General features: G+C 65.9%; 9 protein-coding genes across 9 annotated transcripts in view; 5 read left to right on the forward strand and 4 right to left on the reverse strand.

Annotated features, from left to right (window-relative positions):
• Window positions 1-1982: 1982 nt before the first annotated feature.
• Window positions 1983-3288, reverse strand: EMIHUDRAFT_368640 (hypothetical protein). The gene has a single exon (XM_005773962.1). It carries the CDS (start codon window positions 3268-3270, stop codon window positions 2185-2187), a length of 1086 nt encoding a protein of 361 aa, XP_005774019.1. The 5' UTR covers window positions 3271-3288; the 3' UTR covers window positions 1983-2184.
• A 1134-nt stretch (window positions 3289-4422) lies between these two features.
• Window positions 4423-5631, forward strand: EMIHUDRAFT_315812 (hypothetical protein; the record flags this gene model as incomplete). Its single annotated transcript, XM_005773963.1, has 4 exons — window positions 4423-4497; window positions 4899-5013; window positions 5206-5207; window positions 5338-5631. The coding sequence occupies 4 exons, from the start codon at window positions 4423-4425 to the stop codon at window positions 5629-5631; spliced, it is 486 nt and encodes a 161-aa protein (XP_005774020.1).
• Window positions 5632-7987: 2356 nt separating this feature from the next.
• EMIHUDRAFT_74848 (hypothetical protein) lies at window positions 7988-8785 on the reverse strand (the record flags this gene model as incomplete). The annotated part of the gene is made up of 1 exon (XM_005773964.1): window positions 7988-8785. A coding segment is annotated over one exon (798 nt), but the record flags the coding sequence as incomplete, so codon positions are not given.
• Window positions 8786-10247: 1462 nt separating this feature from the next.
• EMIHUDRAFT_117058 (hypothetical protein) lies at window positions 10248-10999 on the forward strand (the record flags this gene model as incomplete). Its single annotated transcript, XM_005773965.1, has 2 exons — window positions 10248-10823; window positions 10901-10999. The coding sequence occupies 2 exons, from the start codon at window positions 10248-10250 to the stop codon at window positions 10997-10999; spliced, it is 675 nt and encodes a 224-aa protein (XP_005774022.1).
• A 257-nt stretch (window positions 11000-11256) lies between these two features.
• Window positions 11257-12612, reverse strand: EMIHUDRAFT_240955 (hypothetical protein; the record flags this gene model as incomplete). The annotated part of the gene is made up of 8 exons (XM_005773966.1): window positions 11257-11331; window positions 11420-11590; window positions 11722-11796; window positions 11881-11958; window positions 12079-12119; window positions 12192-12261; window positions 12329-12401; window positions 12476-12612. 8 exons carry the CDS (start codon window positions 12610-12612, stop codon window positions 11257-11259), a joined length of 720 nt encoding a protein of 239 aa, XP_005774023.1.
• A 387-nt stretch (window positions 12613-12999) lies between these two features.
• EMIHUDRAFT_240956 (hypothetical protein) lies at window positions 13000-14937 on the forward strand (the record flags this gene model as incomplete). The annotated part of the gene is made up of 1 exon (XM_005773967.1): window positions 13000-14937. One exon carries the CDS (start codon window positions 13000-13002, stop codon window positions 14935-14937), a length of 1938 nt encoding a protein of 645 aa, XP_005774024.1.
• Window positions 14938-15372: 435 nt separating this feature from the next.
• On the forward strand, window positions 15373-15998 carry EMIHUDRAFT_45743 (hypothetical protein; the record flags this gene model as incomplete). Its single annotated transcript, XM_005773968.1, has 3 exons — window positions 15373-15629; window positions 15685-15873; window positions 15947-15998. Coding segments are annotated over 3 exons (498 nt in total), but the record flags the coding sequence as incomplete, so codon positions are not given.
• A 4647-nt stretch (window positions 15999-20645) lies between these two features.
• EMIHUDRAFT_458314 (hypothetical protein) lies at window positions 20646-21566 on the reverse strand (the record flags this gene model as incomplete). The annotated part of the gene is made up of 1 exon (XM_005773969.1): window positions 20646-21566. The coding sequence occupies exon 1, from the start codon at window positions 21558-21560 to the stop codon at window positions 20646-20648; it is 915 nt and encodes a 304-aa protein (XP_005774026.1). The 5' UTR covers window positions 21561-21566.
• A 1550-nt stretch (window positions 21567-23116) lies between these two features.
• EMIHUDRAFT_117061 (hypothetical protein) overlaps window positions 23117-24550 on the forward strand; it is a gene marked incomplete at both ends in the record, with an annotated part of 12261 nt that continues 10827 nt past the window's right edge. The window contains one exon of the mRNA XM_005773970.1: window positions 23117-24106. Coding sequence (XP_005774027.1) covers window positions 23117-24106 — 990 coding nt within the window. The remainder of the gene's footprint in view (window positions 24107-24550) is intronic.

Raw genomic sequence — 24550 nt, forward strand, 5'->3', positions numbered from 1 at the left:
CCGAGAGCACCTTTGATGCGGTGTGCGAAGCTGCGGTGAGCGCAAGGGTGCTGGACCAGCCTCGAGTGGACCAGATGACGGATGTGTTGGCTTCGTATTTGGGCGATGAGGCGCGCGAGCGCGCGATCGAGCGGATCCTCGCCTCTCCGCCGTTGTTCGCGCCGCACACGCGTGTGGAGCTTGCCGGGCTCGCGGCGCGTCCAGAGCTCAACGGGCAGCAGGGAACGATCGCCGCCCCCTTTCGTCGCGGGGCCGATGGCAGCCTGCGCTTCCCTGTGTCGCTGCCCATCGGCGATGGCGCCCCGATGTTGGTCCGAGCGGTCAACCTGCGCCTTTTGGAGCAGGGGAGGCAAGGCAGGAACGGGGGTGGGAAGACGGAGGAAACGGACGTGTTTGCAGAGCCAATCAAGCCACTGCGCGTCGCCTCCGCCGCGGAGGACGCTGCTGCCCGGGCGCGGGCTGGCGCGGCGCATGCGGCGCACAAGCAGCGCATGCAGGCCAGCGACAACGATGCAGGGAATGCCACGCCGTCGGAGGCGATCTGGGAGTACGAGGCGAATGGGGTGTGGGAGCCTTACCCATCGGAGCTAAACAAGCAAATCGAAGGACTCTACTCGATGGGATCTCCGCAGTACCTCTACCGACCGGGTCGGCCGGAGTGCGAAGGGATGTATGACCCGGATGCAATTAACGGTTTCTTAGTGGGCAGGAGGCCGCACGACCAGTGCGCCACACACAGGATCGTCTTTGGCGAGGGGCGCGAGGTGTTCATGTACGCGGGCGGCGGAAGGCGGGTGAGGCGGCGTGGCCCTGCGGCGGACGCAGCGCACATGGAGTTCATGCGAGGCTTGGTGCCGGGGGAGGTTGACGCAGGCGGATGCCGTCGTGAGGCGGGCGCGCAGCAAAGGTGGGAGCGCCACTAGTTCATGCGAGGCTTGTGCCCGGGAGGCAAGCGGGACGCGCAGGCGGGTGTATGGTGTTGGGTGCTTGGGCGTCGTCTCTCCGTTTGACGCAACATCTTCGAGCAGGATTCCTCGCGGCAACACAACTTGGCGCTCTCGATGTGCGCGCTAGGCGGGCCTCACATTGTCGTGAACTGGGAAAGCGTTATATAATTTTGTCCAGTATGAGCAAGCAAAAAGGAGCACACACGACTTAGCAAGTCCGCACCAGCGCAGCACCAGCGACTTCGCCGCTGGAAAGCGCGTTATATGCTCTTGCTGTGCAGCGCAGCCACCCCGATTCTGTTCCTCTGGCAGGTATGGCTGGACTCCTAGGGCTGAGCTCTGGCGCACCCATGCGCGAGGCTTGCTCTCGCTTTGTAGAGGCGGCCCCCCTGGGCATCATCTCGATGGAGGCGCTGACGGATGTGCAACTCATCGGCGCCCTTTCTTGCCGCCGCGCTTCTTACTCACGACCACCTCCCAGTCTCCGCCTCCAGCATCCGCAGCGGGTGCAGGTGCCGCCTCTGACGATGGCTAATGCCGGAGACGAATCGCGTGAGTTGGCGCGTTTTGGGGAGGGTGGGTGAGGGTTGGGTCGCACTTGCTTTGCTGTCGCCCAAGGGAGAGGAGGCAGGGATCCGTCATCCACGCTTTCGCGCTCGGCCCACTTTGCCAAGCTGCGCTGTTTCTTGACGGGCTCGGCCTTGGCCGGCTCAAAGTCGCCGCGACTGTGCAACCCGGGTAGTGCTAACTCGTCAATCTGTCGTCATCACTCGCATTATATGGGACGCAGGGCACGCCTCCGGCGAGAGCTTGAGCGCGTGATCCGGGTGGGTGCCGCCGGCCTAGATGCGATAAGATGGCATGGTCGGCTTCGGATTGGGAACCGGCCAAAAGAAATGGCTGTGATGCAGACGCCCGGCCGCGCTGCACATGTGACTGTTTTCCGCCCCCGCGCGGACCGGGCGCTGATACCTGTTACACACTTTCTTTTGCGGAGTTTGTGCGGCGTTGTGGCAAGGTTCGGTTCTCTCTTTTCGTAGCCACACCTCAAAGACACAAAGAGACGCTCTCTCTCTCTCTCTCTTGAAAACCAGAGGGAGAGCGAGAGGGAGAAAGATCTCACTCAAGTAAGTGCGCAAAGAAACGAACGCGCCGGTCGACGCCAGTCACCCACCCGAGACCCGTCGAGCGTCGTCCGCCCGCCAGCCTGTGCTGTCAGAAGCACGCCACCACTAGCTTAGAAGCACCAGAAGCTCCTCCGGGGCTGCTTCGGTGGTGGCGGCGGCGACGGCTTCGGTGGCGGCGGTGGCGGCGGCGACGGCTTCGGTGGCGGTGACGGCGGCGGCGGCGGCTTCGGTGGCGGTGACGGCGGCGGCGGCGGCTTCGGTGGCGGCGGCGGCGGCGGCGACGGCGGCGGCGGCGGCGGAGGGGAGGGTGCCAAGGGGCTAGGAAAGGACGAATAGGGGAGCAGGAGCTTGGCGCCCGTCGCCCACTCCCTGCCCTGCTCCTGCGGGTACGTGATGGCGCAACCCTTGTCGTCATAGTCGCGATTGCCATTGATGAGGATACCGACCATTTCGCCCGACATGTCGAAGACGCCCGACCCGGACGAGCCGACGAACGCGTCCACATTTGTCGAGAAGCGGAAGGCGTCCGTCCCCGACTGCATCACCTCCTTGACCTGTGCGTCACCGGCGTACTTGCGCGGGAGGCCATCCGGGTGGCCGATGCTCATGACGGGCGTCCCGATCGCGACTTCAGTGCTTGCGACGCGGACGGGCGAGGCGACCGAGTCGGGGACGCTCCGGTCCAGCCGCACGACGGCCCAGTCTTTCCCGCCGGTGGACACTGAGATCTCGACAGAGCCGCATGAGTAGAGGCGGTCGGCAGCGAAGGGAGTGCCGCGGACCATCGCGTCGGTAGTCGCGCCAAAGGCAAATGCGAGCCTGCCGCAAAGGTGGGGTTTGAAGCAGTGCCCTGCGGTCGCCACCTTGTTTGGAGCGATCAGCGTGGCGGTGCAGCGGCCCGGGGTGGGTTGGTCGCTGAAGCGCAAAGGCGTGCCATCGCAGTCGCCTTTCTTGTCGCGGAGACTTTGTTCGTACTGGAAGACGCCCTGGCTGTCAAACACGCGATTACTCTGCGTGTCGTAGATCATTGCGACGGCATCGCCAATCGAAGTCCACTCTGGTGGCATCGCGCTGTGCTCCTGTCGTGAGTCGGAGCCGTAGATCGCCTTGTTTACGAGGTTTCCCGTCGAGGCGGGCGGGTCGATCTCCGGAACTGGCACCGCGGGCGGCGACAGCAGGAGCGCGAGCAAGGTCATGACCGAAAGCGGATCGCTTCAGAGGGCGTCAACAAGGACTCGCCGGATTGTGTCACGCGAAAGCAGAGCCGGCGCACGGGAGTGTACGTAAGAGCTACATACAATTAGAGAAAGGGCAAGTTTTTCTTCTTCTTCGCGGGCGACGCCGAGAACATCAACAAGCAGGCGCGCAATGTGCGTAAAGACTGGCTCAACTCCCCAGCGCGTGCCAATTGGGTGGGTCAAGAACCTACTGTCTGAATACGTTTTCCACGTATTCCAAATGACCTCCCAGAGGCCTGTATTCTGCCGTATTCCACCCGTATTCCACGTATTCCATGGAATACGCCGTATTCCAAGCTCCCAAAATGGACGTATTCCGTATAAAATTTTCTTCGCTCCGCGAATTCAGAACATTTGGTATTGCTAAAAATCTGTGTCGAATTCAGACAGTAGGGTCAAGAACAAGCAAGTGGCAAACGGCTTCTTACGCTCGGCCCCAGTGGGGGGTGCCCGCGCCGCCTAGCTCTGCGGACGGCCCCCCCCACCCTTCGTGTAATCATGTAGTCCCCACAATCGCTGACGTGGGATCGCTCATCATGTGAGAAGAAAAGAAAGAAAACAGGCAACCCAAGGGAGGGATGGGAGGACGGTACGCCGCCACCACACAGGGATTTTAGGGGAGAAGTGTGGTGTTAGCCGTCGCCCACCCTCGGGCGTCTACCACTGCCTATCTCTCTCCGCAGTTTATCACCAATTCTTGCAGCGACCTTCATGCCACCTCGCATTCTTCTCACTCTCGTCGTTCTCTCTCCTGCTGTCTCTTCCCCTGACTCATCGCTCTCCTCGGCCTCGTTCTGAGACGCCGCTGTCGTCTGCCGATCTCTGAGAGATCGCCTTGTGTTCTTGGGATTCGCTTTCTCTTCTTCTCGAGGTGTACTGCTCGGGCTGGAGAGCAGAGAGGCTGCTGCGTCCATGAACCAGCTTAGAAGCGTGCTCGTTGCGTCGCTGGCGGCCAGCGCCGCCGCATATGCGCCCTCGGCGCTGGCCGGCATGCCCGCCACGTCGGGCACAGCTCGCCCTGCCGCCGCCGCCGCCGCCGCTGCACAGCCGTCGCCTTCCCGTGCCGTGCGGGCTGGCGGGCCTGTGTGCCAGATGCGACGCGGAAGGCAGATGCGAAAGCCTCCGGCGCCAAAGGACAACACACCCATCAACGAGGCGATCGCATTCGACGAGATGCGCGTGCTGGTGCGGCCTCAGCGTCGCTCGCCGTTCTCTCTCCACCGCCACGTCTCAACCACTTGCGTGTGCCTAGGTGGACGTCCCCGGCGGGTCGGACGAGATGCTCGGCGTCATGCCCAAGGCCGACGCGCTCGCCGCAGCGGAGGCGCGTTGAGATGCGGAGCGGCGAGAGACGGGGCCTTTGCCGTCTAGCACATGGCCCGGTCCGGGTATGCCTCTCTCGGGGGCAGTGCCGGCGGTGCCCCCCGAACCCCCACCCGCAGCCAGGCCCGCACCCCGCCCTTGGCCTCACCCCGCCGCCTCTCTCAGGCGCGCCTCCCTGCCGCCCTCCTCTCGCCTCACCCCTCCCTGCCCCCTCCCTGCCCCCTCCCTGCCCCCTCCCTGCCCCCTCCCTGCCCCCGCTGCAGGAGCGGCAGCTCGACCTCGTCCTGATCGCAGACAAGTCGGAGCCCGTCATCTGCAAGATCGTGTCGTACGACAAGTTCCGCTTCAACAAGGAGAAGAAGAAGAAGGAGCAGGCGCGTCGCTCGCCCCGCTGGAGGCTGCAGTCTGAGGCTGCAGTCTGAGGCTGCAGTCGGAGGCGGCATCCCTCCCCCTCCGCCGCTCTCACGGCGCATTGGACCGCCCCTCCCCCGCAGGCAAAGGCGGTCAAGGGGCAAGAGCTCAAGGCGACAGACACACACCCGCCGAGAGGCCGCCAGAGATAGGCTCAAGGCGTTCGCTGCACTCGAGAGCGCCGACACGGATGACCCCTCCTCCTCCTCCGCCCGCCGCCGCCCGCCCAATCGCCGCCCACACCGCCCGCGCCCACACCACCGCCTTGCGCCCTCCCCCTCCTCCCCGCAGGAGCTCAAGATGTCGTACAAGATCGGCGCGCACGACTTCGACGTGCGGCTCCGCTCGGCGCAGCGCTTCCTCAAGCAAGGCAACAAGGTCAAGTTCTCGATGCTCTTCCGCGGGCGCGAGATCGTCCACTCCGCCGTCGGCAAAGAGATCATGGAGCGGATGGCGACCGCCCTCGACGACCACGGGGTGCTCGACTCGTCGCCGCGCGTCTTTGGGCGGCAGATGATCATGACGGTCGGGCCAAAGACCAAGGAGGCGATGGCGGCCGCCGCGGCAAAGAAGGAGAATAGCTAGCGGAGCAACTTGCTGCCGGGACTTTGTTGTTTAACGTCGATTAACTTCACGACTTTTTTCTCGAACTCAGTGTAGCCCAGCGGCCATTACACTCTGTGTGCTTTGTTTTTCTTTTCTCGAACTCGGAAGTGTTGCCGCTGCACGATGCACTTGGAGCACTTGGAGACACTGTCCGTGCCCGCACTGACCAACACCTACGATGCTGTGCGAGGAGCCCGCACGTGTCGAATTCTTGCCTCCCAACCCGGCGCACGACGACGCAGCGCCCTTCTCCCCGAAGGACGACCTGGCGCGCATTCTCGCGCTCTCCGGCACTGACCAGTGCCCGCTCTACCTCAGCCGCTTCTCGACGTACACGCCGCCTGACAAGATGCGTTGGGCATGCTGCTCCGAACGGTGGCAACAGAGCGCCATCTCGCGGCTGAGGCACGAGACCTGCGACGGTCGCATCGTCTCTGTGCCTCGCCTGCTCTCCGCTCTCCACGGCCGCACGCTCTCTCTGGTTGGAGACTCGACGATGAATCAGATGTTCGACATGCTCGGCGCGCGCCTCGACGCCGCCGGCGAGGTGAGCGAGATCACGCGGCGACGCGCGGAGCACAACCTCGAGGCGCGCCACTACGCGCAGGACGCCGTCTGCTCGGAGCGGACCACCGCCGGCGACCGGCCGAGGACGGGCGGCTCGACCGCTCGCTTCCGGCTCGAGCCGGGTGAGTGGCGTGCGTCCGTCCGTGCGCGTGCGAGCGAGTGTGCTTCGCTCACGCGCGCGTCCTCGCGAGGATTAGGCGCGCGGCGGTGCTCGCTCCTCTCGTGCAACGGCACCTCTGGCAAGAAGGCGTTCGAGGCGCTCTGCAGGCAGCTTCCCGACGAGATCTGGACGCCGCCTTGCATAGTACTGTGTCACATGATCGAGGCCCTCCGCAGGCAGCTGCCCGACGAGGAGATTTGGGTGCGGCGTGCGAACGCGACGATCCGTTTCTACCGCACGGACGGACCTTTCGCCAAGCCAAAGGCGGGCGCGTGCGGGACGGCCGCCGCATTCTCGCGCCGCATCGCCGCCGCCGCCTCCGGGGCGGACATCCTCGTCGCAAACGTCGGGATGCACTACAACCGGCGAGGCGTCCGCCGCCGCGCCGCGCGCAAAGTGTCGCGTCGAGGACTCGTCGTGGACGCGTCCCCCTAGGCCCGCACCCGCCAGCCGCGCCGCCTCGTGGCGCGCAAAGAACGAGCCCGACGCCGCCCACAGCCCGACGGCGTACGAGTCCGCCGGGAAGACGCTCCTCGACCGGCTGGAGGAGGCGGCGGAGGGCGGCGCGCTGGCGCTCGCGATGGAGTCTTTTGTGCGCCGCTTCTTCACGGCTGCGTCTGCTGTGAAGACGCGCTGCTCACGCGTGGCGCCCCGTGAGGCAGGTGCAGCACTTCTTCACAGACGACGGCTCTGGCGACTCGACGCGCCGCGCCGCCGGAGTGTGAAGAGGCGCTCCTCACTCCTTCACGCGTCGGCACCGTGTTGGCAGGCGACTACGCGCACCGCGACCCAGCCGAGGAGCGGCGCGAGCAGAGCCGCGTCGGCCGCCTCAAGGCGCAGGGCGGCCCGTGGGAGGGGTGCCGCTGCGGGCAGCTGGGGCAGTCCTCCGCAGGCCGACCCGACTGGAGGAACGAGCGGCTGGCCGCCTGGCTGCAGGCGCGCTCGGAGCAGGCGGGCGGCGCAGGGAGGCGCGCGTGCGTGGCCCGCTGGCGGGCGGGCTGCAACCCCTTCCCTCCCCACGCCCTCCCCAACCCCTCCCCCCTCTCTTCGCCCTCGTCAGGCCTCGCGTGGCGCTGCTGCCGCTGGCGGCGCTGCTGCGGTGCGCCGCAGCCGCCGCCGCCCGGAGGCGCAGGGCCGTGCGGGGCGGTCCTAAGGGGAGGCTGGCTGGCGCCCTAGGCCTATGCACGACCTGCACCAGACCCGCCGCCAGTGCGACTCGCCCGCGAGCGGCGGGCAGTTCAAGGACTGCCTGCACATCTGCATGCACCCCCGCACGTGGGAGGTGCTCACGGAGCCGCTCTTCCGCAGAGTGGTCAATTGGGCGCACGAGCGAGGGTGGGGAGGGCCGGCGGGCGCGGCTCTCGCGCTGCCGCCCCAGCCAAAGTCAAAGGGGCGCGCGAAGCGCAGGGGTGCGTTTGGGCTCCGCAGCAAAAAGGCTTTCGAGGTGTGAGGCTGATATACTGTGACTCGCGCGCCGAGCGGAGGACCACGGGACCACCCCCAGGGGCCAGAGGGCACACCGAATTGTGTTTTCATTGTACGGCTCTAAAGTGTCTAATATTTATGTCGCGATATTGCGGATTGCGGCGCGATATTCCGCCCTTGGGACTACGACGCGTCTTCTCTGCCCTTCTCCGACGCCATTCCACTTGACGTCCCCGCCTGGCTCGCGAGCATCTCGCGCACCGCCTCGACCCCCGCCCTCGGGTCGTGCGGTGCGAGCATGAGAGCGCCCTGCAGCTGCGCGACGGAGAGCGACCCGGGAGGCACGCAGCCGCAGAGCTCCTCGGCGGCGGCGTCGGAGCCCTCGCCGTAGAAGTGGCGCAGGTAGCGCCGCAGCTGCTCGCCGCCGCACCGCTCGAAGGGCACCCGCACGTCGACGCGGCCCGGGCGGAGCAGCGCCTCGTCGAGTCGGTCGACGTGGTTGGTGGTGAGGAAGAGCAGGCGCCCCTCCTGCGCCGCGACGCCGTCGATGCCGTTGAGGAGGCCCGAAAAGGTGAGCCCCCCACCCGCAGCCCCGGCGACGGCCTGCCTTCCCGCGAAGGCGGCGTCCGCGTCCTCGAGGAGCAGCACGCAGCGGCGCGCGGCTCCGGCGAGCGCCTCTGCGAAGGAGTCGTCGGTCAAGCGCGCGCTCGAGAGAGAGACCACGTAGATGGGGAGCTGCAGCTCTCCCGCGAGGGCCGCGACGAGGGACGTCTTGCCGGTGCCGGGCGGGCCGTGCAGCAAGTAGCCGCGCCGGTACGGGATGCCGCGCGCCGCGTACCAAGGCTCGGCGCCGAGGAAGCGGCTGCAGTCGGCGAGCAGCTCCGAGCCCTGCCCCTCCCGCCCGAGGACCACGGAGCCGAGCGGCCGGCGCGGCTTTGACGCGACGCGGTTCCAGCCGCCGTACTCGTCCGTGAAGTAGATTGCGGTGCGCGCCTAGAGCGAGGCGACGTCTCTCGAGGCGTGGCCAGGCGGCTGCCGCACCACCCCGTGCGCGGGCGGCGGTGAGGCGCCTGCTCGCGCTCGATGTAGGCGGCGCGCGCCTCGGAGATGAGGTGGCGCAAGTCCTGCTGCGTGCCGCGCACCAGCCGCAGCGTGAGCGACTCTCGCTCCTTGCCCGAGTTGAAGGCCGACTCCTGCTCCTTTTCGCGGCTCACGAGAAGCAGCTTGCCGGAGTACGTGAGGGAACGCCGCCCCGCGGGGAGGAGGAGGATGCCGTCCGAGCCGCCGCTGCTCTCCTCGTCCTCCGGCGCGGTGTGTCCATAGCGGCGCAGCGTTGTGGACACGGTGAAATGGGTGTTTGTCGCCAACTCCGGGTGGCTCATGAGCCACGTCAGCACCCAGCGGTAGCTGTCGTCGCGCGAGTCAATCTCTGCCGTCACGACGCACCGGCGCACGATGACCTCTCCCAGATATCGGCCGAGAGATCTTACCGCAGCGAGCGCTACCCCGGCGGCTCCGACGGTGAGGCCGCCGGTGGCGAACTGGTTGGAGAGCACGGACGAGACAGCTGTGCACATACCTCGCGACACAGCAGCGTGGCGGCTGGACACACGGGCGAGCATAGCGTTGTCGAATATTGCGGAGTTGGGGCGGATTTCGTGACCGCAACGCTCGGATGGCTGTTGTTGCGCTTCAGCGCGTCTGCGCGTCTCCGAGCAAGGTAGCCGGGAGAACAAGCACGCAGTGGCGTCGAGTGGCGACCGGAAGTACCCGAGCGGGAACTTTCATGGGCGATTTTCTTTTTTCAACTTTAGTCAACTTTAGTACCTACTTGTCATCTGATGGTGAAGGTGCATTTCCTTCCAGCACTCACATGCTCGAGGTTGAAGAGGTGCCTTGAAGAGGCGCCTCCACTGGTGTACGCACATTATATGTAACATGTCCATTTATCTTCTTGATCGAGTACCTTAGTAAAACTGACACTTTTTCCACGTTTAAGCCCCGCAGGATTCGACACTTCAGCTTGGTATAGTATCATTGTATGCTTCTCGAGGGGGTATCAAGGTATGCTCTCGTGGTGCTACCCGTAGCATTGTCGGCTCAGTGATGGGTATCCAAGGTATCATCGCAGCGGAGCCCGCCACGGCGCCTAACCCCGCGCCCCCCGCGGCGCCGGCCCCGGCCGCAGCCGTGCAGGCCGCGGCCCCTCCCGCGGCTGCAGCCGCACCGGCTGCGGCAGCGGGCCCGTCGAATGCGACGACGGCCGCCATTAGCGCCCTCCTCGCCCAGCGCATTGCTTAGTGGTGCGCTCGCCTCCCTCCTGCGCGACGCTCATTCGAGCGCGTTGTCTGTCTTGGGGCGCGCGCAGCGCGCGAAGAGGTGTGAAGAGGGGGTCGTGTCCGGTGTGAAGGGTAAGCGACTGTTCCGCGGTGGTGTCGTCCAAATGCAACATTCTCACCTCCGCATCGCCGCCGCTCGGCTCGAGCTCTCCGACGTTGCGTCCTTCGCCGCGTCGGCGTACCTCACGCGCTATGCGACCTCTCCGCCGCCGCCGATGCCTGCGGCAGCCACGGCGGGCTCACGAGACGGCGGCGCAGAGGCGGCGGCGGGCGCTGACGCCGAGGAGGAGGCTGCAGCGCGGGTGGGAGCGTGCCTATTCGCCGCTTGCAAGGCGTGCGAGCAGCCACGCCGCGCACGCGACGTGGTCAACGCCGTCCACCTCGCTGCACGCGGCGAGGTGCTCCGCGACTCGCGCACCTACTGGCGACGAAAGGACGCGCTGCTTCAGCACGAGCAGTCGTTGCTCCGCGCGCTCGGCTTTGAGCCCGCCGTCCACCCTCCACACCGGCTCCTGTACAACTACCTCCACGCACTGCGAGCTCCACCGCAGCTCTGCACGCTCGCCGCTGCAATCGCCAACGACGCCGCCGCCTCCGCCGACTGCGTGCGGCGGCGGCCTTCCCTGATCGCCGCCGCCGCCATCGCGCTTGCCGCTGCGCTGCTCGGCCCTGCCCTACCGGTGGTCTCCTGCCGCGGGGTGGGAGGGCGGCCCGAAGACATGGGCGGGACCGAGACCTCGTCTGAGACTGCCTCTAGGCGGGCTGCCTGCCGCCCCGCTGGTGGGTCGCGCTGGGCGAGGAGGAGGCGAGCCTCCACGCCGCGTGCACCGACCTGATGGCGGTCTACGAGGGCTGAGGGCCACAGCGTGCTGTCGTGTGTGCGTAGTTGCTGCCTTTCGTGCATTTCTGCTCGATGATAGTCTATAGATGACATTATGCCGATTTTCCGGAGATCCTTTCGTGTAAAAAAGGATTAAAATCAAAAAAAGGGAGCGGACGGAGCTGAGGTGTGAGGATGCCTTTCGCGGCGAAGAATTTGAACTCAACCAAGACAAGCAGCCTTCACAAACATTACCTCGGCACGCCCCCCCGGCCCCGCGGCGCGCCGGTATCTCAAGCCTTGCCGACCTTCGCCTCGAGTGCCTCAATGCGTTGCTGGAGTAGTGCCTCCTGGGCTGCCTGTCTCGCCTACCAAGGCCAAACGCGCAATGTCTCCACAGACCACACGCGTCATAGCGAAACCTCGCCCAAAGCTATCTATCTCTAACAATCTCACCTCCATTGCAGCCGTAAACTCGCTCAGATAGGCCTCCACAGATTTGCCCAGAGCCTCGCTAGCGGGTGGCGGCGTAGGTGACGCATCGGCTGGTGTCTGCGCCTCCTCCTCACTCGTCTGCTCAGGCGCAGGTAGATCGAGCTCGGCGCTGCTAGTGTCGGCGGCAGTCTCCTCAGCGGTGGAGTCGGCTGGAGGTGACACGCAAAGATCAAGGGCATCTTCTGTCTCAAAAGACTCCACCTGTGTTGCGGCAAGACACTTCTGACGTTGACAGGTGAGATGGCAGAGGCACGCGCTGTCACCTGCTCGGCATCCGCCAAAGGCTCCGGCGCCGTGGGTCGCTGCACCAAGTAGGTTGCCTCGGAGAGACGGACGTCCTACGGCGCCAAATACCTCATGGGCTGTCGGCAACTTGCATGCGACGTGGGCCGTGCATGCCAAATTGAGCGCGCCTGCCCAACGGTGAACACTGTGCGTATCAGCCAAGGATGGTCGATGACTGCGGCGCGTGCATGCGCCATCAGCGCCTCGACGTCGACCTGCAAAGTGAGGCGAAAGTGACCCAGAAGAGGTTCGGCGTGGGTGGCTCATCTGCTGGCATGTGTGCTTGCCAGCGAAAAGCGTTCGCTGGGTGCCATTGCCTTGGTCGACTCGAGTACCGCTGAGGAGAAGAAGCTTAGGCAGGAAGCAGGCAGCTCTCCTATAGCAGCGCAAGGAGCATTCAAGTACCACGGCGCAGAGGAACGTGTGTTTAAACCATCGGCCACAACACCCTCGTTCGCGACCAAGGCGTTGACCGCATGGCTTGCGAGCGACTGGATGAGGTCGAACGAAGCCAGCGCCTTGAGCGATGGAGCGGTTCGTTGTTTTGCGTCGCGACTTAGCGTCTGGGGAGTGATGTGTGGGGACCTTGGCTGCAGAAAAGCGCTGCTCCTTTGCAAACACGAGGGTCGCATGGAGAAAATCGAGCCAGAGCGAGATCCTGCAAGTCGGTATGGTGGGGTGAGCGCGACTGGGAGCGCGACTGGGAGCCCGCGCGGTGTGACTTGGAGGCACCTTGGCTCCTCCTCAGCATCTCCGAGGTCCGCGATGCGAGCCAGAAGCGAAATACTCTCGGCGCTGTCCGCAGGCCGCCACACCTCGGCCAGCTGCTCCGGCGTGATGCGCAGGGCCTCGGGCAAGCTTGCAGGCATGGGCCCCGGACGCGCAGCACAGTTGTCAGTTACAGGGTTTTGCCTCTTAGTTTCTTTTGATGCACCTGCTGAATGCCTTTCTTACCGGAGTCGCTTAAGCGACTCCGGTGGTTTGCCTGTGTTAGATCTAGCACGCGCCAGTCCGCACCTGTGTCGAGCCTGTCTGAGAATTGTTTTTTATGTTAAATTCTTTTGATGTTCGAGCGTGAGAGGGGAGGGCGAAACATGGAGCCTGTATGAGAGGTTGAGGTGCGAGCCCTGGAGGCCCTGGGGATGGGGGGAGACTACCCGCAGGCCTGGAAGGCCCGCGCAGGGGGGGGGGGAGATTCACAAGGTTCATGTTCGCAAAGTCGCGCCGTCCAAACTTACCGCAACCGCGGGAGCATTATGGCGGAGCTTTGCCCCCCGTCCCGGTCCCGGTGTGGGCTCCTTCTCGTCTGTCTTGCGGTGGCAAACGCCTTTGGAGGGCTCTCGGACGACCTCGGCCTGCACGCGGTCCCCCTGTTTCGCAAGCCCGCCGTGAGCACCGGCCAGCTCGAGCTGGTCGAGGACGGACTCAACGTGCTGCGGGCGCAGACGGAGCCGTTTGCCATTGTGAGTGCAGTCGGACCCACGCGCACCGGGAAGAGCTCCATCCTCGGCCGCTCCTTCTTCCGTGGCGAGCACGAGAACATTTTCGAGTCCGGCAGCGGCGTCACCTCCCACACAGGCGGAGTGTGGATAGCGAGTCAACCGATCACGATGCAGCTGGCGGACGGCAGCTCCTTGCGCGTGCTCTTCATCGACACTGAAGGTTTCAGCGGTGTTGGCGGCATCACCTCCAAGACGTACGAGGCAAACCTGTTTGGGCTCGTTTACCTCCTCTCCTCCGTCGTCATATTCAACACCATGTTCCCCGTTGACGCCTCGACAGTCGCCAGCCTCAACGCACATGCGAGCCACGCGCTGTCGATGCTGCAGGCGCTCACGGACAGCGGCCAGGCGGTCCAGAAGAGCAAGCCGCGACTGGTCTGGGCCATCCAGAGCTTCAACATCTTTAACCTTCATAACAGCGGCATGGCGGCGGAGGACCTGCTCGCGGCACTCCGCAACGCCTCGCGCGCCACTGGGCAAGAGCACGCCCTCGCGGTGCTGGGCGATGCCGCCTCGAACTCAGCTTGGCTGGTTGAGAAGCTCTTTGAGGAGCAAGAACTCGTGACTGTGCGGCGGCCGCATCCTTCCGACGAGATCGTTGCCAATCTTGCCAAGTACAACAGCTCGTTGCTGTCTGCGGATTACCTGCACGACGCAGACCAACTTCAGCTAGCGACGAAGCACAACCTGAAGCCTGTGCACCGCTGCAAGGAGGACGGCACAATCCTAACTATCACCAAGTGCACCGCCGAGCCCTTGGTCGGGGCAGACTTTGTGAAGCAGCTCGCTCTGTGGCTGAAGCACGGCTTCATTCTGGACAGGAGCGACCTCGAGGTTGACTACGCGAGCGAGACGGAGACCCTCAACAACCTGCGTGAGCGCAACCGCGTGTGGTTCGATTCGCAGTGCAAGTCGCTGAACGAGGAGCTGCGCACCAAGTTCTACTGGTACCGCGATGACTCGACAATGAACCAGGGTCTGAGGCAGGAGGCGGTGGCGGCAGTCGAGAAGATGATGAAGGGATTCCACGGCGCGGCCCTCTCGAAGCTGGTCGAGAGCGGCGTGTTCTGGAAGTTTCCGGGGAAGGGGGCGATGCTGGTGGAGGCTCAGGCAGAGCAAGCCATGCAGCGCTGCAAGGAGACGCTCGACGGCACCCGCAGGCACATGGAAGACTGGGTGGCCCAGAGAGGCAAAGGGGAGAAGCTGCCGCAAGAGCTGCAGAAAGAGGCCGATTCGATCGCGAAAAAGGGGCTCTACCAGCTCGTGGCTACAGATAGCTCCTGCTTTAGCAGGACAGACGCCCACCGCATCAGCCTCGGCAGCCGTTTCACCCTAGCCTCGTGCGCCGAAGCAGTCTCCCAAAAGTGCGAGTGTGGACGTGGCTTCGAGTTCCATGAAGGCAACGACGGCTATTGCGGCTGCGGCACTGCTGGCACGCCCAACTCCGACTGCACCGAGCACCAGGAGGACTTCACCTACGGGAACTCGCGCTACGTCATGTACAATCCGGCTTGCATGGACGAAAAACGAGGCCGGGCGATGGCGGAGGCTGCCGCCAGTGCCGAAAGCCACAGCACCGGTGACGGCAATCACGACGGCACGGTCTCCGCATCCAGTGTTGACAAAAGCCCCGCTGCCTATGCCCCCACTCCGCAAAAGGCAAGGCGGGTCTGCTTTGACGTCTACGATTGAGTGCGACCCCACTCGGGTTCTTGGAATTTGACCCTCGTGACTTTTGCAACGCGAGTGGCAGTTGGATGGGATTGCGGAGGCAGCAACGCTGAGACCGAGACAGTCCGAGAATGATGTGCGAATTATCTGACTACTGTGGGGTTGATTGGGCGGAGAGTAAAAACACATGCGTTTTGTTTGTAAGAAAGGCTACAGCCCGCAAACTGACATGATTTGCTTATACAGACAAATAAAGGTATCGAAAGTGTTGATCGATAAAAAAAGCAGATGCAGCACATTCTGCTCATGCCCGACGGCGCGGAGGTTGATCCGTCTGCCGTGCCGCCTGACGGTTCCCAGCGGACGCCTCCGCCTGCGCCGTATCCGTTTGAGCTCGACGATTTCCAGCGTGCTGCATGCGGCGCAATCGACGCCGGTCGTTCGGTCGTCGTGGCAGCACCAACATCGGCGGGCAAGACGCTGGTGGCGGAGCATGCGGTGCGTGCAGCACTCGGCGCCGGCGGCCGTGCCGTCTACGCATCGCCGCTCAAGGCGCTCTCCAACCAAAAGTACCGCGAGTTGGGCCGCATCTTCCCCGGCGAGATCGGGCTGCTGACGGGCGACCACTCGGCTGAGCCGCAGGCGGGCTGCCTCGTGCTCACGACCGAGGTGCTCCGCTCGATGCTCTACCGCGGCAGCGAACTCGGCGCGAGGTCCGCCGACACGTCCTGGACATGTCCGTGACACGTCCCTGACGTGCGCAGGCAGCGAGCTCGTGCGCGAGGTCCGCTGGGCCGTCTTTGACGAGGCGCACCTGCTCGGCTCTCCCTCGCGCGGCTGGGTCATCGAGGAGGCGCTCATCCTGCTGCCGCGAGCGGTGCGCGTCGTCCTCCTCTCCGCCACCATCCCAAACGGCGCGGCGCTCGCGGGCTGGCTGGCGATGCTGCGCCAGACGCCGTGCGAGCGCGTCCTCTTCGCGGCGGCCGGGTTGCATCTCGATGAGATATTGTGGAGCGGTCTCGTGTTGTAGTTGCGAGCTCGTCCACTCCGCGGCGCGTCCGGTGCCTCTCCGCCACTACGTCGCCTCCGCCCGCCGCCCGAGAGACCTCTTCCTCGTGCAGAGCGGCGACGGCGCCGCCTTCGACGCCGCGCGTTGGGAGTCGGCGACACTTCCTAGACACTTCCTAGACACTTCCTAGACACTTCCTAGACCCTTCGCCGCGCGTTGGGAGTCGGCGACGGGCGGCCCTCGCGCGTGACTGTCGTGGGGAGCGCGGCGTGGACGTGTCGCGGACGTGCCCCCGGTAGGCGGTGGAGGGGCTCTCGCCGCCGCGCGAGCCGTCGGAGGGGGGTGTGGGACGGTTTGCCCTCCCACGTGCCACGCCGGTGGAAAGAGGACGTGTCTCGTGTCCCGCGCGTCCGATAGGCGAGAAGAAGAGGACGCCGCAAGCCGCAGACCCGACAGCGCCGCCGACGAGGCGGCTCGAGCAGCGGTGTGCCGCGGCGGCCGAGCTGCTGTACGCCCTCGCAGGCGGCGCCGCGGGCGAGGCTTCCGCTCGCGGGGCGGACGGCGGCGGGGCGGGGGCAGAGAGCATGCTGCCGGCGATTGCGTTTTGCGCGTCGCGGCGCGCGTATTGCGGCGGTGGTGGCAGCTGCCTAGGCGCACGTCCACGTCCGTGACACGTCTAGACGGTTCCGATCACAGGCGCGAGTGCGAGGCGCTGGCTGCGATGCTCAGCCGCGGTCCCAGCTTGGTTGCCCCGTCACACGCAGAGGCGATAGGGGAGGTGATTGACGCCGCGTTGGGAGGTGTGGTGGGGAGAGGGAGCGAGGAGGAGGAGGCGTCGCGTCAGATCGGCGTCGCCCGCCCGCTGCTACTCTCCGGCGTGGGCGTGCACCACTCGGGGCTGCAGCCTGTCCTGCGCGAGCTGAGCGAGCTGCTCTTCTCGGAGGGGCTCCTCCCCCTCCTCGTCGCCACCGAGACGGCACCCCCACGACACTTGCACACGACACTTGCACACGCGTCCACATCGCCCCGAGAGACCCGGGGGACGACACTGGAGTAGGTCGCGATGGGCGTCAACACGCCGGCCCGCACGGTCCTCCTCACCGGCGGCGGATCCAAGTTCGACGGGACGCGGCAGCGGCTGATGCTGCCGACCGAGTACACGCAGATGGCCGGCCGGGCGGGCCGGCGCGGCAAGGACGCATTCGGCGCGTGTGTTCTGCTGGCGCACGAGTGGTGCTCGGCGGCGAGCGGCGAGGCGATGCTCTCGCGGCGGCACGCGCCGCTCCAGCCGTCGCACAGGCTTGCCGTTTCGACGGGGAGTTGGCGACGAGAGATGAGTAGTCACCCGTGGCCGCGCGCCTGTCTCCAGGATCACTGCTTCAACGGCGCTCAAGATGGCGCGCATCGAGGGCGCCTCCGTCGCGGCCCTCGCCACCTCCTCGTTCGGCGCGTGGCTCGCGTCGCAGTCCCGTGCGCGCGACGAGGAGCGGCGCGCGCGTGCCTCCTCGGCGGCGGCGCGCCTCGCCTCGCAGCTGGCGGAGGCTCCCGCCGCCGCCGCCGCCGCCGCCGAAGCGCTGCTCGACATGTGCGTCTGCGCGCGCGGCGCTGCTCCGCGAGGCGTCGCCTCACTCCCCTCCCCGCGACTCTCCAGGCGACTCCACCACCACGAACTCTGCGAGCGGCTGCGCGGCGAGCTGCTGCTCCGCGCGGTGCGCCGGCCGCACCCCCCCCTCCCCCCCCTTCACAAGGGGAGAGGCCGTCCTCGCCTTCCGACCGTGCTCCTCATCGCCTTCCGACCGCGCTGCGTGCAGGCGTCGCACTTGCAGCCCGGCCGCGCCGTCGCTGTCTGCGCCGGGGAGGGGGGCGGGGTGGCGTGGGGCGTGGTTGTCAGTGCGCGGGGAGGGAGGAAGCGGCGGGCGCCGCAGGGCAAGCGGGGAGGAGGAGAGGCGGAGGCGGGAGTGGAGGAGGGGCTGGAGGGTGTCGAGGAGGCGGAGGCAGAGGCGGAGGAGGCGGAGGCGGAGGCGGCCGAGGCGGCCGAGGCGGCCGAGGCGGCCGAGGCGGCCGAGGCGGCCGAGGCGGCGCTACCACGCCCAACGGCGGACGGCGAGGCGGACGGCGGCGACATCAGTAGCTCCGGCATCCCGACACGGCACAGCTACTCTTCCGTCCCCTCTGTTGGCAGCGTGCTGTTGCGTGTGCTGCTGCCCGCCGCCGCCGCCGCCGCCGTGAGAGCGGCGGCGGTGGCCGCGGACGAGACCCAAGGCGAGGCGGCGTTGGAGGCTGCGGTGGAGGAGACGCTGGGCCAGCCGAACGGCGCCGCCGAGTGCGACGTCTGTGACGGCCGGCTGTCCAGCGGCGGCGGAAGCGGAAGCGGCGCGGAGGAGCTCGGCGAGTGTCTGCAGCTGGTCTCCCTGCCCCTGTCGGACGTGCACCACCTCTCGGCAGTGCGTCTCTGGGTGCCGCGCGACCTGCGCTCCGAGCACGGCCGGCGCGCGACCGGCCTCGCCCTGGAGGCTGCCCTCGCCCAGTTCGACGGCGACTTGCCTCCGCTCGACCCGGCGAGACGCTTCCCCAGACACTTCCAGACACCTGCCCAGACACTTCCAGACACTTGCCCAGACACTTCCAGACACTTGCCCAGACACTTCCCCAGACACCTCCCCAGACACTTCCAGACACTTGCCCAGACACTTCCAGACACTTGCCCAGACACTTCCAGACACTTGCCCAGACACTTCCAGACACTTGCCCAGACACTTCCAGACACTTCCAGACACTTGTCAAGACACTTCCAGACACTTGCCCAGACACTTGCAGACACTTGCCCAGACACTTCCAGACACTTGCCCAGACACTTCCAGACACTTGCCCAGACACTTCCAGACACTTCCAGACACATGCCCAGACACTTGCCCAGACCCTAGACCTAGACACTCCTCATGCAGGCGCGCGACCTTTACGTCGGTTACCGCGCGGACGACGCCGAGGAGGCGGCGCTGCTCTCGCTCCTCGACGAGATTGCAGCTGTCGAGGCGCAGATTAATAATAATTAATTAATTAATTAGGCGGCGCTGCTCTCGCTCCTCGACGAGATCGCAGCTGTCGAGGCGCAGATCGTGGCGACGCCGGCGCCGGAGGGGTCCGCGGTTGCGGCTGCGTATCAGCTGTGCCACCGCCTGCGGCTGGTCCGGCTGGCGACTGCCGCGGCCGAGGAGGCGGGGGAGACGTGGCACTCGCTTGCGGCACTCGCCTGATTAATTAGTTAATCAATGTTTAATTAAATGATAATTGATTGCTTAATTAGGCACTCGCCTGCGGCGGCTGGCGGCTCGCTCGACGCGGCTTTCCGCTCGCTGGGGTGCGTCGATGCGAACGGCTTGCTCACCCTCAAGGGACGCGCCGCCGCGCTTGTCGAGGGAGTCAACCCGATGTTGGCCGTCGAGGTGCGCCCCTCCCAGGCCTTGCAAGAGCCCCCCCCCCCCCCCCTCCCTCCCCGACTGCTCTTCCATTTGGCCTGGCGCCCCCTCTTCGCCGGTAGGTGATGATGAGCGGCGCGCTGCGAGGGCTGAGCGAGGCCGAGCTCGCCGCCGCCGCCTCCTGCCTCCTCCCGCAGCGCGCCGCTGCCAGGAGCGCCACTTCGCCGGCGGGCGGCGAGGGCGACGAGAGGGCGGAGGAGCGGACGCGAGCCCGGCCCTGCCCCTGGCGGTGCTCGGCCCCCCCTCACCCTGCCTTCTCGCGCCTCTGAATAGGCCGCGGCCGAGCTCGACCTGCCCGCGCCTCTCCAGCGCGCGCTTGGTCAGATGCGCGGAGCCCGCGGGAGGGTGACCCCGCGCCACACCGACTCTGGTCCAGCTTGCGCGGTCCTGCTCCTCACCGACCTCACACCACCCTCTGCTAGGTGGTTGCCGCCCTCGCTCCAGTCTCTGCCACCGTCGGCGTGGGCGATGAGGGCGGCAGCGACGGCGGCGCCGCCGGTCCGCCTCCGATCGTCTCGGTGCTCCCCCCCGCGCGGCCCTCGCGCGGCCCTCGCGCAGGGAGAGGGCGGGTGGGGGAGGAGGTGGTCTTGCGCGTAGGCCCTCGCGCGTGCCACCCTCTCGTGGGCCTCGGGCGCCTCCTTCGTCGAGTCGCACCAGGCGTGTTTTGGCGAGGCGTGGGAGGGCGAGCTGGTGCGCGCTCTCCGCGCACTCGAGCATCTGCTCGTCGACCTCGCTGCCGCTGCGGAGGCGCTCGGCGACGCGGACTTGCGCTCGCGCCTCGAAGCGAGCGGACGCGCGTTGCACCGCGGCCTTCCGTTCGCGCCATCCCTCTTTCTCAATGGCTGAGAAGGGAGCAGATGGCGATGCGGTTATTTGGGTCTGCGCTGCGAGCGATAGTCTCGAGAGATAGAGAGGCGCACATAGCGCAGCTCGTGTGTTCTCTCATCTCTGCAGTGCGGTTGCGGTTCACCGGTTCTCGCCGGTCTTCCCCCCCTACCGGTTGTGTCCTCATGCTCGAGAAAAATACGACTTTGGAACTCCATGCGGGGTCTCTCAGCTCATGGCTCTGTGGACCGGCGCGGGGTGCGCGGGTGACGGTTGGGTCTCGCGCGGCCTCTCCGCGCGCGGTGGAGTTCCTGTTCGTGAGGCGCCCCCGACCGGGGGCGAGTTTCACATGAGCAGTGCTGCACACCAAACCGACAGTCGCGCGTGTAACACTTCGCCACGGCAAGAGCGGCGAAGCCTTACTCTCCACCCTCGTCCTCGAACCCGGTCCAGCAAAAGATTGGCACGTCTCCCATGTAGTCCACGAACTCCGAGTGATTCGGCTCGAGCGGCGCGCCGGCCGCGTCGATCACCTTTGTGAGGGTGTAACTCCCAAACTCGAGGCAAGCGGCCCGGCCGACGCCCCACTTGCAGGAGCGATTCCAGAGCGCACCCGGCTGCTCGCCCGGCAGCTGGTGAAGGCCAAACTTTCCAGTGATGCAGCCCGCCACCTGCATTCCTCCGTGCTGGTCGAGCGGGCCGAACTGCGCGCCGAGCGACGCGTCCTCGAGCGAGCTGTCTCGCCAGGCGTAGGAGAAGCACAGCCAGTCCTTGGCGGACCGGGTAGCAGGGTCTTTGGTGGCGCCGGCGTCACCGAGCAGGGTCTCCGCCGAGAGGTAAGTCAGGTCTCCGCCGTATATGTTACCGCCGTAGGGAGCATTGGCGGGCGTGCCTGCGGGCCAACCCCACGTCGCAGGCGCAAAGGGCACGAGCAGGAGCCGGCGGTCGGGGTAGTAGACGCCGTACTGCAGCGAGGTGAGCTCCTCCGAGACGCCGTTGCCGCGCATCCAGTAAACCCCGCGGATCTTCTCGGGCAGCAGATCCCAAACGCCGTCCACCTTGGTCGCCTCATACATGAACTTTGCCGCCTCCGCCGCGGGCGCCTGGCTGAAGACGCAGCCAGAGAGCTGAGGCGCGCCCTCGCGCCAGGGGAAGCTCTTGAGTGCCCCGCGGAGCGCAGGCAGCCGCTGCTGAGGCCTGGGCATGTCCCACCAGCCCATGCCGCCAGGGAACTGCTCCGCCACCGCGTCCGGCACGTTGGACGGCAGAGAGCAGCACCCGCCGCCGCTCTGCTTGTCCTGCTTCGCCTGCCGCGCCAGCTTGCAGTCGGCCATGGTGAGTTCCAAGGAGGACAACCCAACTCCCCTCTCTGACCTGTTCCCGCCGCCCCTGTTACGAATGAGGGTATCAAGCTACTCTCGTGAGCTGTGAACAGACGCACTTGCCTTCGGGGGCAAGTACCCAAATCTGCTAGGTTGGGCGTGCTTTCACAGCCTCACGAGAGTAGTATCAAGCGAACCAGTTTAGACCATGTTTAGACCCAGTTTAGACCACGGCTGAACACGAACCAGATTAGTCCTGTTTACGATAAACTGGGTCTAAACAGGGCTCGGCCTGGGTGGGGGACCCCATTAGCCATACCAGGTTTAGACCCGGTTTAGGGCGCCCCTAGCTAGCTCCGCCGCCGCGGCCGCGCTGTGGCTGCGGAAGCGGCAGCGTGCAGCCGCCATCCTCTGCCTCGGGCCGGACAGCACACCTGGCACACTTGCACCGGCGCGCAACAACAGCCTCGCCGATCAGGCGCACGGTCGGTGTTAGGGCGCGACGTCGGGCGCGGCGACAGACCAGCTGGCGGCGCCTGCGCCTGGCAAGAAGCGGAAGCGCGTTGATTTCAACGGCCGCAAAGGTGCTAGTAGAAGTGGTGTTGGGTTGAGCAGTGGTACTCACTGCCCCTCACCAGATGCTTGCAGGCGATGTTCCTGGCCTCGCTCCCGACGTACCGCGCGAAAGATGAGGGGACGCGCTGCGGCTTCTGCAAGCAGATCTTCGACACGGCGAAGCTGTCGGAAGAGTCCTCGACGCGGCCGCGTGGACCCTCAAGATTGCCATGCACAACCTCGACCAGCGCGAGAAGAAGCAAGGCCGCTGACGCTTGCGCGTGCCGCTGAGAGCCGCGTCTCTCTCAGAGCAGGGGAGCTAGGCGGGGGGGAGGGAGGTGCGTGCGCGCTACGCGGGGGGGAGGGGGGGAGGAACCCCATTAGCCATACCAGGTTTAGACCCAGTTTATCGTAAACAGGACTAATCTGGTTCGTGTTTACGAGTGGTCTAAACTGGTCTAAACTGGTTCGCTTGGGAACCCTCCTAGTCTTGAGGCTCGCCGCGAGCGAGCCGGGTCGGCAAGACCGACGGAGAGGACGTGGCCGGCGGCGGCGATGGCGAAGGCGAGCAGGAAGAGGATGAAGAGCAGAGAGATTTTTAGAAGCCAACAAGAAATGTGTCACACAGAGTCATCTCTTCTTTTTGAAGAGCAGCGTCTCAGAATGGAGGTTGGAGCACCAAACACCCTCTGTTTTCCCTGGAAATTTCCGGAAACGCAAAGTGCTGGGGACCCTCTGTTTTCCTTTTTGTTTTCCGGAAAACCTGGTTGAGCCCAACGCACCACAAAAGGCGGGCACAGCAGGCGACGGCCCCTATATGGGCCGTCGAAGAGGCCGACATACTCCTCCGGCCTCGCTCCCCCTTCCCTGGCTCAGGCTCCTCATCCTCGCGGCAGGAGCAGTCACACCACTCCCACTCCGGCGCCAACCCCGCCCAAAAGAAACACGAAATCTATATCCCGACACAGCTCCGACGTCTTCGCGACACAGTTTTCGACGCAGGGCCTGTCGAGATGCACCCACTTCTGCTCGGCCTGCTGTCTGGACTCGCCCTAGCCGAGGGCGGTCCCACTCCTGTCGTGGGCGACGCCTCCGGTTCGGACTGGGTGAACGCCTGCATCGACCTCGACTGGCACTCGAAAGAGGCGGCGCTCTCGGCGACGTCCAGCTTTGAGACAGCGGCCGGGGAAACCTCCCAAGCGTGCGGCGCCGGCCGCATCACGCTGGGCGTCCTGACCGACGTCCAGCGCAAGATCTACAACGACCGCGGCTGCTCCGTCGGGCCGCACAAGACCTCTTCCGCCTTCTACGACTATGGCGGCGGCGGCGCGGACAAGATGATGAGCGTCGAAGTCGCCGGCGCCGTCGCGGCCGTCTCGCGCGGGCGGCATGTGCCGAACGCTTCCGCGTCCCTCGACGACGACCCGTGCACGGAGGCGTTCAACAAGGAGAAGTGCTTCATGAACGTCTGCACGCGCGTGATCGGCGACTCTGAGCACGCGCTTGCGGCCTGCATGGACAACAAGTGGAGCGACTTCTCGCTCGAGGGCGGCTCGGCGCACGCGTGGTACGAGGGCGTCGCCCTCCTCTACCCGGTGGAGGACACGCTGCGCGCCCCTGGCACTTGCCGCGCCAACGGCGGCGAGACGCTGGGGGCCACCTGGCACTCACGCCCGACAACTGAGAGCAGCACGCTGGGCGAGAAGCTGCTGCGGACCGGCGCGCGCGACTTCGTGCGCGCCATCGTCGACAAGATCACCACCTTGATGGCGGTGACTCAGCGGGTCCCGCTCCGCTCTGAGCACAAGGGTTGCGCGTTCGGCGCGGATCGGTCGCAGGAGCACGCGGCAGAGGGCGCCGTCCTGGCGGCGGCCGTGCTGCCCTTCGTCCACAAGTGCAACCTCACCGCTGCCAAGACCATCAGCGACGAGATGAAGTTCGACCTGTACTTCCCAAAGCATTACCCGAGCGATTCTACGCTTGGCGCCGAGCTCTTTCCATCGGTGGGATCCCCCTGACTGGCCGCGCCGCGCCGCCCCGCCACCTGCGCCACCACAACCGCTCTCGCTGCCTCACACTGCTCACACACGACAGCCTGCCTCTCCTCTGCAGGCCCCGCCTCTTCCCGACGCACCCTCGACGGCTGTGCGCGCGATCATCAAGACCGAGGCGCCCACACCGGCTCTCTGCCCGCCGCCCCACAGCTGCCGACTCGCCGCGCCGCCATTTGCGCCACCACCCGCTCTCGCGCCGCGCCTCCACCGCCCTCGCCCCCTCCGCCCGCACCCCCTCCTCCGTCGCCTCCTCCTCCCGCACCTCCTCCACCCTCGCCCCCGCCTCTGCCGCCTCCGCCCTCGCCCCCACCGCCTTCTCCGCCGCCTCCTTCGCCACCACCGCCCCTGCCGCTTCCCCCTCCCCCACAAACAAACCGGCGTCTTCAACGGCTT

Source organism: Emiliania huxleyi (assembly GCF_000372725.1).
Source record: "Emiliania huxleyi CCMP1516 unplaced genomic scaffold EMIHUscaffold_320, whole genome shotgun sequence".
Lineage (NCBI taxonomy): Eukaryota > Haptophyta > Isochrysidales > Noelaerhabdaceae > Emiliania > Emiliania huxleyi.